Genomic DNA, 11,984 nt, shown 5'->3' on the forward strand with positions numbered 1-11,984 from the left:
CTTCTCCTTGCTGCCCATGTAGTGACAGACACTATTGGTGGGCTAATAGTTATTTTCGTCTCCACCACAGATAACGTAATTATTCATTTCCTCTTTGAAGTATCTTTCGATGTACTTTAGGTCAGTTGCCATGCCTCCCTCAATTCCTTTTTCTCTAGACTACACACTACAATTGTTTCTATCCTCCTGCTGGGATGGCCCAGGTGAGTTAGAATCATAGAATCACACAATCATTTAGGTTGGAAAAGACCTTTAAGATCATCAAGCCCAGCCATAAACCCAGCACTACCAAGTCCACCACTAAACCATGTTCCTAAGCAAAACATCTACCTGGCTTTTAAATACCTCCAGGGATGGAGACTCAACCCCTTCCCTGGGCAGCCTGTGCCAGGGCCTGACAGCCCTTTGGGGGAAGAAGTTTTTCCTAATATCCAACCCAAACCTCCCCTGGCACAGCTTGAGGCCGTTCCCTCTCGTCCCATCGCTTGTTCCTGGGGAGAAGAGACCGACCCCCCCGGCTCCAGCCTCCTGTCAGGCAGTTGCAGAGAGCGATGAGGGCTCCCCTCAGCCTCCTCTTCTCCAGGCTGAGCACCCCCAGCTCCCCCAGCCGCTCCTCCCCAGCCTTGGGCTCCAGCCCCTGCCCCAGCCTCGCTGCCCTGCTCTGGCCACGCTCCAGCCCCTCCATGGCCTTCTTGGGGTGAGGGGCCCAGCGCTGAGCACAGCACTCGAGGGGCGGCCTCACCAGTGCCCAGCACAGGGGCACCATCACCTCCCTGCTCCTGCTGGCCACACTATTCCTGATACAAGCCAGGATGCCATTGGCCCTCTTGGCCACCTGGGCACACTGCTGGCTCATGTTCAGCCGGCTGTCGACCAACACCCGCAGGTCCTTTCCCTTTGGGCAGCTCCCAGCCGCTCCTCCCCACACCTGCAGCGGTGCCTGGGGTTGTTGTGACCCAAGGGCAGGACCCGGCCCTGAGCCTTGCTGACCCTCACCCAGTGGCCTGGGCCCATCGCCCCAGCCTGGCCAGGGCCCTCTGCAGGGCCTCCCTGCCCTCCAGCAGATCAACGCTCCCGCCCAGCTTGGTGTCACCTGCGAACTGACTGAGGGTGCCCTCGATCCCCTCGTCCAGATCATTGATAAAGGCATTAAACAGAACCGGCCCCAGCACTGAGCCCTGGGGACACCACTGGTGACCAACTGGATTTGACTCCATTCACCAGAACTCTCTGGGCCCGGCCATCCACCCAGCGAAGAATATGCCTGTCCAAGCCGTAAGCAGCCGGTTTCTCCAGGAGAATGCTGTGGGCAATGGTGTCAAAGGCCTTACTGAAGTCCAGGCAGACAACACCCACAGCCTTTCCCTCATCCGCTATGCGAGTCACCTTGTCACAGAAGGAGATCAGGTTCGTCAAGCAGGACCTGCCTTTCATAAACCCACGCTGACTGGGCCTGATCCCCTGGTTGTCCCGTATGTGCCGCGTGATGGCACTCAGGATGATCTGCTCCATGACCTTCCCCGGCACCGAGGTCAGGCTGACAGGGCTGTAGTTCCCCGGATCCTCGTTCCAACCCTTCTTGTAGGTGGGCATCACATTTGCTAACCTCCAGTCCACTGGGACCTCCCCAGTGAGCCAGGACTGCTGATAGATGATGGAAAGTGGCTTGGTGAGCACCTCCGCCAGCTCCCTCAGTACCCTTGGGTGAATCCCATCTGGCCCCATAGACTTGTGCATGTCTACGTGGTGTAGCAGGTCGCTGACCATTTCCCCTTGGATTATAGGGGCTTCATTCTTCTCCCCGTCCTTGTCTTCCAGCTCAGGAGGCCGGGTAATCCAAGAACAACTGGTCTGACTATTAAAGGCTGAGGCAAAGAAGGCATTTTTTGTTCCCCTCTGTGGGTTCACCACAAACTGGACACTCGGTCCTGTGTCACTCAGCGCTGTGAGTGCTGAAGTCACAGTGGTACGGAGTCGATCTGACAGCTTATTTCATCTGACCTACAGGCCATGCTTCTAGCCATACCAGCTGATATGATGTGTGCCTTTTTGGCAAGAGCATGATGTTGATGTACGTTCTGGTTTTTTGCAAGGAAGATGATATTCGGTGAACTCTGACGCCATCTGAAACTTTGCAATTGCAAAAGCACCACGGGATCTTTTGGCCCTGAATATTCCCCATCTTTGACATACTGATCCTTCGAACTTCAAAATCACGGGTCTAATTTGTTCTGAGGGTTTTTTTGTCTGAAACGCGTTGGCTGGTTGAATATAAAACCAAACATCCAAGGAAGCTTCTGTGGACCCACCGAGCAAGGATGAGAGTCAGGAACGACTAGGCTCTGCTCTTGCACCCATCACTTCACTGTGGTGGGACCTCAAAGAAATTATTTGGCCATCTTGGGTGGCTGGGCAAAAGGATCTGTGCGAATTAGCACCCGAAAATCTGCAAGGAGGGAAACGAGAGCACAAAAGCACGGAGTCCCCCCCCGGCAGGAGCGAGCCCGGGGTTCGGCCCCAGAGGGGAGGGAGGCACCGTCCCCGGGGCGGCACGGGCCGGGGTCCCCTCCCCACGTCGCCCTCCCGGCTTGCGGCGCCCCGGCCCGGCCCCTTCCGCTGCCGCCGCCGGCGGGCCCGGCCCCGCGGCCGCCCGGGCGCCTCCTCCGGCCGGCCGGGAGCCAATTGCGCGGGGCGGCGGGCGGGCCCGGCGGCGGCCCGCGGGGTGGTCGGGGCGGGCGGCAGGGCAGAGCGCCGGGCCATGCCGCAGCACAGCACCCTGCTCCACCTGCTCGCCGGAGGGTGAGTGGCCCCCGCCGGCCTCTGCCCCGGGACAGGCGGCCTGGTTGCGAACCGGGGCTGGTCTGGGCGCGGGGCCTCGCCGGGCCCGTCCTCCTCCCCGCGATGGGCCCGGGCCCCGCGGCTACGGCGCCCTCTCCCCGGGGAGCTCCGGGCCCGTCTTCGTCTCCCGCCTGCTGCCAGGCCGGGGGTTCCCTCCCTCCGGCCGCCGCCGCGGCTCGTCCTCCCCGTGGCCTGCCCGGCCCTGAGGAGCGAGGCCTGCGGCGGCGGCCCGCACCATCGCTCCCCGCGGGCGGGCCTCGGGTCGCGGCCGCGCTTTGCGCGGGAACCGCGGGGCCGCACGTCCGGCAGCGGCTGCCAGGGAGCCGGGGGAGAGGAGACCCTGCCTTCCCCCGTGCCAGACCCTGCCTTGCCCCCTAATCCTCACCCGCCCTTTCTTCGCTGTGCCGGGTTCAAACGTAGGCGCGTTGCTACGGCACCGGCGGGGTGAATGTATGGCTCTGCAGTTTGGGAAGAAGGGGAGCCTGCCCGGGAGTCACAGGGGCCTTCGCCTGGCGTTTCATCCCGCCTGGGGACGGGGGGCAAGGGGAGCGGGGTGCTGAGTGGGGAACGAGAGGCACCGCCAGGCCCCTTCAGCGGAGCCAGTGCTGGAGCATCCTTGTCTTTGGGAGGGCAGCCAACTCTCCGTCGTCATCGCGTGGCGGAGATTCCTGCACGTCTTCTCTGGTTTTAAACAGCGCGGCTGATTCTGGTGAGTCGGGCGTTTGGAGCATGGATCCCAGCAGTGCTTCTGAATTCGCAGCATGCCCTTCTCTCACGGCATTTCACCCTTCCTCTCTTTAAGAAACATGTATCATTTAAGTCTCAAAAAAGAATGAGCTCTAAGTTCATGATGTCCTAAAGCAGAAGATCTTGTGGTCCTCCAGACTTTGCCGAGTAACTGCAGAACTCCCTTGCCTGAACAGCCACCTAATCCCTTTCCAAATTCCAGCAGCCTGTTGGAGTCTGTGTGACAGTGAGGTCCGCGGTATAGCATCTGCACCTCGTTTAATCGCTTTTAGTTAGTAAATTCCCGGTTTTCTGCAGCTAATGCAGTTGTTGGGCTATGTCGATCTTTGCTTATATGTACTTACCCTCTGTCTTCCCAGTGTTATTTTGTATATGTTATTCTCTTTTGTTAGTTTATCCTTTGAACTATGTGGTCGCTGCATCTTAGCCTTTCTTAATGTATTTTTTCATATTTCTTAGCTTTTCCTCATCCTTATTTTCCACTTTGGTTCCTGAAAAACTATGAGAGTTTGGCTAGTGACAGGAGCGTCGCTAGTGGGAGCTTTGTAAGTCTGTGTCCTGTCCTCACCCACTGAACAATAATCCTTGAATTACAATTAATTAAAACCCATGAGATGAATAAGATGAATAAGAAGATCAGGTTATTGCTGCAGTACGTAGTTTATATTACTGTTTTACCTAATGAAACAGATCTCACTGGTGAAGGAACAGTTGTTCACTTTATTTTCTAGTACGAGAACTGGGGACCGTCACATGAAACCTGTGAGAGGTTTGTTCAAAACTCATGCAAGAACATAGCTCTTAACACAGTGTGCAGTCAAACTGTGGGACTCCTGGCCACAGGATATTAGAGGGTAAAAGCTTTTTCTGTGTCCAGAAAGCACTTTAAAAAGATTAATGAAAAAGAGTGTGTTGAAGGCTATTAAATGCAACGCAACATTTCTGGCTGAGGAAATTCCTGAGCTGAAAATTGCGGGAAGCAGGGAGAGTGTTCTGGAGATGAGTATTTCTCCTGCTCTTCCATAGGTGATCTTTATTTGCCTGTTCCCTAAGCAGAATCCTGGTTGAACTGCAGATTTGTCTGACCTAGCATTGCTATTCTGAAATGAAGATCTTCAAGCCACCTCAATTTTTGGCTAGCCTAAGTAAGGGCTAAAATGTGAATTACCAGTAAACCTTGTTACCTCTGTTCATGTTCTCGTACCCTTTTCAGATCATTGAAAAAATGTTAACAGTGGGGTTTTTTTATTTCTCTCAACTAATCCTCTTTTCTTCTGCCACCTCAAACTTCCCAGTTTTCCTTTTAAAATGTGAAAGCAAAATCTAGAGGCAAGGACTGTTTTCTAAGGTAAAATTACCTGCCTTCTTCAATTAGCAGCCTCGGTCAGTACTGTGACAATCTTTGTCACCCATGGATTTTACCAAAGTAAAATGTTACCTCCTGTCTGTTGATGGAAAAACTGAAAATTGTTAGGTCTAGTCTAGAAGTGATTTTCCTAAGCTCTTGCTGGACTACTGCTGTTCGATTATATTTTTTTTTTTTTTTTTTTTTTTTTCTGACAACTGGTTTCAAGCCAGGGAAAGAGTGGGGCTGATAGTTTTTTTTTTTTCTTCTTTTTGAGGTTTTGTGGTCTGATTTTAGCCCGTCTATGCTGTAGACAGAGCGCTAAGGCTCTAAGTGTGTTTTTGTGAGATGTCAAGCTCACTTTTTGCAAAGCTGAGGTATGTTACATCTTTGTAGTTGCTTTTGTGAATCCAGTTTTTATTTGGTAAGTTCCATAAAAAAAATACAAAACAAACAAACCAATATAGCCTCCCCCACCAACATTGATTAGTACAAAGTGTCTTTTGAGTCTATAGTGATCTGATTCCATAATTCTCTTCTGGCATGAATCTCGGGTCGTATAACCTTAGCAGCATAAATTATTACAAATACACTTTTTTTTTTAGTCCCAGTAGACATTAGAACTCTTCTAGGCTAGCGTATTTCCCCAGTCCCCTCACATTTCTTAAGCATTTAAATCTGTAGGTATCAAGTTTCCTGAATCAGCTATTTTTAGTATCCGTGGCCATGGGTTTTTTGTGCCTGCTGATCTTAAAATGTTCGTTCTGACTAGATTTTGTTCAATTTCACCTTCATTAGTATTGGACCGAAAAATAGTTCATCTCTTTGTGACGAGAGTACCTCATTTTCCATTTCTCCTGAAACAGAAGAATTTTGGAGACCTATGCCTTTCATACTTTGTGAGCAGCTGTATCATCGTGCAGTGAATGATAAGACATCATAGTTGAGATTTCTTCTAGTTTTGAACAGCTGGTACACCTTATTTCCTTAGCTTTGTTTAGTCAGTCGTCTTTGCTCCCTGAAAAATCCTCCTTAGTCTCACCATTGACCCATAGTGGCTCAGAGGTCCCCCTCTACCTTGGACTCTCACTGCTGATTAAATGACCACCACGCTAAGGAGTAACAATTTCTTTAACTCTTATTATTGCTTTTAAAATTCTTCTCGACTACGTATACGTATCAGTAGCTTGAGGAACTTGAACTCAGGAAACTTTTATATATACTGGAGGTGTGGGTTCAATTTCGTATCCTGACCACGCTCAGGTAGGGACTTCTTGAAGACATATTATGAAAACATTACATAAAGTTGTGCCTCCTTATGCACTGTTCGAGAAGAAAATCTTTAGGATACCAAGGACTTGCTTCTCTAAATGTCCTGTTGTAGTGTTTGCTCAGCGTGTAGGTAAGAAGTTGAAACTGCTCTATTCAGACTTCTTAGACATCTTGATCTGTCACCACTGTACTCAATCTTCTCCTGAACTTGAAACTACACTTTTGGTCAAGAAAACAACAGGGCTGTAAGTCTGGAGCCTGTATCAGGCAAATTAGTAGAAACTATGGTAAAGAGCAGGACTGTCGGACCCCTGAAGGAATATGGTCTACATGGGAAGAATCAACATGGCTTTTGTAAAAGGAGGCCCTGCCTCACGCGACTCCTGGATCGCTGCATAGGCTGTCTTGGTGTCCGTGCTTGATCAGCTTGCTCACCCAGAGAACCTGAGCCAGGACGTTTACTGCTTTGCTTTGTGTTGCTTTCTGAGCCCGAGCTCAGCTCTTCGGTCATGTTCCACCTGATCCCAGACTCCCACCACTCACCGTAGCTCCTGAGGGAAATTGCTGCCGATCAGCCGCTCTGCAAGTCATCACCACTGCGTCGATTTGCAGAGGGCTTGACAAAGCAACGTGAGTGTGATGGAGTAGCATAACTAGTTGCTAGCATCATTAGCTGCATAACCTTCTAGCTGCCAGATCTTCAACTCTTGGACTTCATGCAATAGGAGTCCAGGCCTCTCTTCCTTTTTTTTTTTTTTTTTTTTTTTTTTCCCCCTAATCTGCAGGCAATAATAAATGAAGCCCTAGGAGCAAAGGCTGGGAGAGCAATGTATGCGTGCACTGTAGCTGTATAGACTTTTCCAAAATAATTCTTCAGAACTGCAGCCGTTTGCTGTTCTGTGCCGTCATACGTAATTCTGTTGATATACTTGATTCTTCCCTGATATCTTGTAGTTCTTTGGCTGGCTTTTCTTTCTTCGGAGCAGAGTGAGCTTTTTTTAAGCCTCCATCTCTTGTGAAACAAAGTGAGTTTGGCTGTAACAGATATGAACATCTGTTCGTCGAAGCCTCTTGCATGGCTGTTCCATGCAAATTCATCTCAAAACAGTCTTTCAGGTACGGAGCATCCTCTAGAAGAACAAGGTTGTCAGTCAAAGGATCTGAAGGGGCGGAAGCTGAGAACCGAACGTATCGGTTCTCTGGTTCTGACTTGTCCCTGGGTGGCAGAAAGGGGAAAAGGGGATGTGTGTCCTTTCAGCATTACTGAGGTGTGTCTAGAGTGATTGATGGTGATGGTTCACGCGTTCCAAAAATAGCTTCTGTCTGCTTGAAGGTCAGGGTCCGCTTTCGTTAAGCAAGTCAGTCTGGGGGTGAGCCTGGCTGTTGGCAGAAAATACAGCTCTTGCTGACAGGGCCTTGCAGATGCAGGGCTGAATGGGTTATGGGTTGAGGACACGGGCAGGCTGAGGGGCGGGAGAGTTTTGTGCTGCCTCTCTCTGAGCCAATGCTGCTGTGGGGAGGTGTGAGGCACGGTGCCTGGTGAGCTCAGCAGAAGGCATTGCAGGGAGGTTGGGCAGCAGAAATGTTTGCTCTGGGAACTTCTGAATGCAAAGATCAGCAGCTTTGAGCTGAGGGACTGCTGAGTCCCTATGGACTTGGGACTGTTTGTCTCAAATACCGAGTAAGGTTTCAGAGTGAGGCTGCCAGGAGATGTCCCAAGCGAAGCCGTTATTACGTTAATCAGTGTCGGAGCAGGAGGTCATTTTTGACGCAGGCTGGGGGACCTAACCTCCTCTCCTAGAGGGGAGAGGTTGTTGGACGAGCAGGGTCAGAATTATTGCCCTGTTCCTGCACAGGGGTCATTCTTACACGGGCTGTTATGCCCTTGTTATTCCCTAGATGCGGTGGCACAGCTGGAGCCATCCTGACCTGTCCCCTGGAAGTGGTGAAGACACGTCTGCAGTCATCCCAACTGACACTGCGGCCTCTGTGCCTCTCCGAGATACAGCTGCCGGGGATGAGCATGAGGCTGATGAACCCCACCCCACCGTCTCCTGGCGTGCTCAAGTTGCTGAGGTGAGTAGGGTAGGGCAGCATGCATGGTCACACCAGGGAGGTGAAGGTTTGGCCATCAGGTGGAGAGAGAAGGGGAGAGAGAGATGGCAGTAGCATTTGAGCTGAGGCTCTGGAAACTGCAAGTGCGGTAGGAAGTTTCATCAGAGCACAGGTACATCTACTTCTCACAGTCGATCTGTGCTTTGAACTCTGAGTCTGCAAGGCAGCTTTTGGGACTTTGAGAAATTTCTCAGCTAGTGGTTTGATCAGCCCCAGAGTGAGGGTGTCAGCAAGAACAGGAAGAAAGGACTGAAGGAGAGAGAAGTGGTTGGAGAGAAAATGAGAGTAGGGCAGAAAAAGGATAAGGCAGGAGGTGAGGAGAGGATGCTACAAGAAGTACTGAAGAACGAAGAAGGAGGAGGAACAAGAGAGCCCCCACCTTAGTTATTCTCCTGATTTCTCTGTTAATTTCCTTCTGTAGGGCGATCCTTGAGCAGGAAGGCGTGCGATCCCTGTTCCGAGGTCTGGGTCCAAACCTTGTTGGGGTTGCTCCTTCCCGGTGAGTACTGCTTCCTGAGGATAGCTTATGCTGTACACTTTTGAAAGGGCCTTCATGACAGCTATTGCTCCACATTCTGAAAGCGGTTTGGGCCTTGTGCTTATTGTGCCCCAGGACCCCGTCACACAGACATTTTCTGGACCTCCTGATCATAGTTGTAAGATAAGATGATCACTGTGGGCCTAGTATAAACGGTATCTGATGTCACATTAGACAAACCTGTGCTGGGAGTAAGAAAAGCTGGAGTGAGACCCCATAGCAGTGCTGTCTCTGCCCCTCATAGGTGACCTGTAACCTCTTCTGTATTTCTTTCCAACCAGGGCTATATATTTTGCTGCCTATTCTGGTGTTAAGGAGAGGCTCAACACTGTTCTTGTACCGGAGTCCAAGAAAGTACACATGCTGTCAGCAGCCTGTGCAGGTGAGCCTCTTCTGTCTCAAATCAGAGCCAAAGGGTCCTTCTGTCTGTAGGTGTAAACAGGTTTCATTCCTTCCCCATTGCTGCTCCCATCAGTCTTGCTCTCTCTTCTGAAGTTTTCTCTCTGCACACCTGGAGCAGTGAGTTCCTTGAGTAACCAAAATATGTTCTCACTCTTCGTTCTTCTTCGGCTCATCTCTTCAAGTCATGGATCTAGTCTTTACCCCTTCAGCTGCTATCAGGAAAAGAGCTCCATTCAGCTGTGAGAGGGAGAAGGCAGTGTGTAATTTAGACCACTCGCAGAATCATTTCTCTTGATATATCCCAGTTCTCTAACAAAATCTTCCACTCTTGCAAGTTTAGTCCCTTCTTTCCTGCCTCTTTGTAACACGAGGGCCTGTAGCAGGGTTATGTTGGAGGCAGAGGAGCTAATTCCCAGCAGACAAAGGCTGGAATGGGGGGGGAAGAGGAGAATCAGTCTGCCCTAAATGTCTCTTCTCCCAAGGGAGCTCAAGGTCATTCTCAAATTGCAAATGCCTGCAGCTTGCCAAGCAGAATTCAGAGAGCTGATAGATCAGCACCTCCTCACAAACTGTCAGCGTGATCCTGGTGCTTATGGCTGTCTTCCTCTTCTGTTCTCCAGGCATTACCTCTGCCACGCTCACCAACCCGATCTGGTTAGTGAAAACCAGGATGCAGCTGGAAGCCAGGTAAGGCAGGCTAGCAATGCAGAGCCGCTCCCCGTCAAATCAGGACTGGTTTAGGGGTGGGGTTGGGTAGGGTTCTGTGACCTGCCATCAGGACATAGGTCTTCAAGGCATGCTGGGGAAGAGTCGTACCGTTGTGTTCACAACAGCATTTTAGGTCAGTGGAGCCGGATGCCATTCTAACCCGCCCTCCTCTTCACAGGGTGAAGGGGGAGACGGCCAGCAACGCTCTCCAGTGTGCCATGCGTGTGTACCGCACCGAAGGCCTTCGTGGATTCTACCGTGGTGTCACTGCCTCCTATGCTGGAGTGTCAGAGACCATCATACACTTTGTCATCTATGAAGCTCTGAAACAGCAGCTGAGAAACGGCCATCATTCCCTTTCCCCACCGCTCACACTTTCGCCAAACAGCCATGATTTCTTTGGACTAATGGGAGCTGCTGCTGTCTCCAAAACATGTGCTTCATGCATTGCATATCCACATGGTGAGTGGGTCCACCCTCCTTGCTTCTCTTCCCCTCGGTGGGAGATGCCATGCCTGTAGGATCAATCTGCTAACAGCACTTCCCTTTTTGTCTCTCCAGAGGTCATTCGGACACGGTTGCGAGAAGAAGGGTCACGATACCGTTCCTTTATACAGACTCTGCAGCTTGTGGTCCGTGAAGAGGGACCCTTGGCTTTATACCGAGGGCTCCTGGCTCACTTGATCCGCCAGATCCCAAACACAGCTATCATGATGGCTACCTATGAACTCATTGTACATTTGGCCTCTTCCACCTTGTAAGCACACTGTAGCACCTGGCTGAGGCTGCTGTAGAGGTACAGGGACCTCATGGTCCTGAGACTTGGTCTTTTTCCATGCTCTGAGAGCTGGTGCTTTTCATCGCATATCAGAACTGGGTCAGGCATAGCATTCTCAGGACATAAGACTATCTTGTGCAAAGTTTGTGGCTCTGATGTGCACAATCTAGCCTTTCTTCCTTCTGGAGACTTGAATTATTCCAGTGCTTCAAGATGTCAGGGCGCTGGTTTGACCGTGCCTGCTGTAAGCTCCCTGTATGAAACAAGGGCATGGAACTTACTGGGAAGGAGACAAAGGAGAAAGCGTAGGAGTATCTTAGACAGTCTCAGCACGTTCACTTCTCTTGGATTCTGTAACAGCCGTAGGTGGGCACAGTTGGACATGAAGGCAGGCTAGAGCTGAGCCATCTGAGAGAACTGCAGCAAGCAGAGATCTTGTGCTGAGACCTTTCTTGCCTTCAGAGGGGCTCTTCCACCCTCACCTACTGTGCTACCTCCCTGCCCCTAAGGAGGATTTTTCAACCTTGGCTGCCAGCAAATGTCCTATCGCAGAATCTTCCTTTGCGTCCTTAACATGATGCAGCCATTGCCCCGAAACGTGTCAGGCAGCTGATGGCCCCTTTTCATCTTGCAGGGTCTAAATCATCACACCAAGTAGATCAAGGGAAGAAGCACAACCTGCTATGAAGCACTACCCTAACAACTCATGCTACTGGGCTCATAGCCGTGCTTTGCCAATCTCAGTTGTGTTTCCATCCCCTCCATTCCCAACAGAAAGAGGACACCTTCAGAAGTGCTGGGGCTGTTCTGCTACAAGCTGGCGTGTGAAAAATACTCTTTTTATGCTAGCAAAGAAAGTGGATCAGGTGAAAAGATGGATGAAGCTGAGGAGTTGGCTTGTTTCTATTGATGATACACTCAGTGTATGGAAAGAGCCTTTTTTTTTTTTTTTTCTGTTATCAAGAATTGAGTTTGCTGCACGCGTTACGCTTGCCTGCGACAGGCTGGGATGCCTTCTGTTCCTCTGTGGGTTCCTAACCCCGTGTCCTGGGGAAGGCTACATTGTGTATACAAAGAGAATTTTGACTCTCAAAAAGGCAGGGGGTAGGGTCAGGGGGTGATGTTTTTCTTGTTCTAACACATACACTAAAAAATGTAACCCTTCCCCGAGATAAGGCAGTAATTTCAGTAAATACATGCTCTGGACAATCTCCAGTCTCGCATTAGAGGCTACACTGACT

At 50.7% G+C, this 11,984-nt stretch overlaps 1 protein-coding gene across 3 annotated transcripts; it reads left to right on the forward strand.

Annotated features, from left to right (window-relative positions):
• Window positions 1-2,656: 2,656 nt before the first annotated feature.
• On the forward strand, window positions 2,657-11,966 carry LOC104009534 (solute carrier family 25 member 36). 3 transcript variants are annotated; one of them, XM_087757381.1, is made up of 7 exons: window positions 2,657-2,799; window positions 8,102-8,278; window positions 8,739-8,816; window positions 9,137-9,237; window positions 9,878-9,944; window positions 10,144-10,427; window positions 10,527-11,966. In XM_087757381.1, the coding sequence occupies exons 1-7, from the start codon at window positions 2,759-2,761 to the stop codon at window positions 10,724-10,726; spliced, it is 948 nt and encodes a 315-aa protein (XP_087613507.1). In that variant the 5' UTR covers window positions 2,657-2,758; the 3' UTR covers window positions 10,727-11,966. The 3 variants fall into 3 exon arrangements, with proteins under 3 accessions (XP_087613507.1, XP_087613508.1, XP_087613506.1); XM_087757382.1 differs by lacking the exon at window positions 2,657-2,799 and adding an exon at window positions 3,274-3,547; XM_087757380.1 differs by lacking the exon at window positions 2,657-2,799 and adding an exon at window positions 4,026-4,130.
• The last annotated feature ends 18 nt before the right edge of the window (window positions 11,967-11,984 follow it).

Source organism: Nipponia nippon, unplaced genomic scaffold (assembly GCF_047370975.1).
Source record: "Nipponia nippon isolate SJK-2023a ecotype South Korea unplaced genomic scaffold, ASM4737097v1 scaffold_2, whole genome shotgun sequence".
In the NCBI taxonomy this organism is placed as follows: Eukaryota; Metazoa; Chordata; class Aves; order Pelecaniformes; family Threskiornithidae; genus Nipponia; species Nipponia nippon.

What these genes read in the sequence shown, in the direction of transcription:
- LOC104009534 (XM_087757380.1), top strand. Translation starts at nt 4,087, where the DNA reads ATGAGAGTTTGGCTAGTGACAGGAGCGTCGCTAGTGGGAGCTTT. An exon ending in AGGATGCAGCTGGAAGCCAG is followed by an intron (nt 9,945 to 10,143) that starts GTAAGGCAGGCT and finishes TCCTCTTCACAG; the next exon opens with GGTGAAGGGGGAGACGGCCA. An exon ending in ATGCATTGCATATCCACATG is followed by an intron (nt 10,428 to 10,526) that starts GTGAGTGGGTCC and finishes TTGTCTCTCCAG; the next exon opens with AGGTCATTCGGACACGGTTG.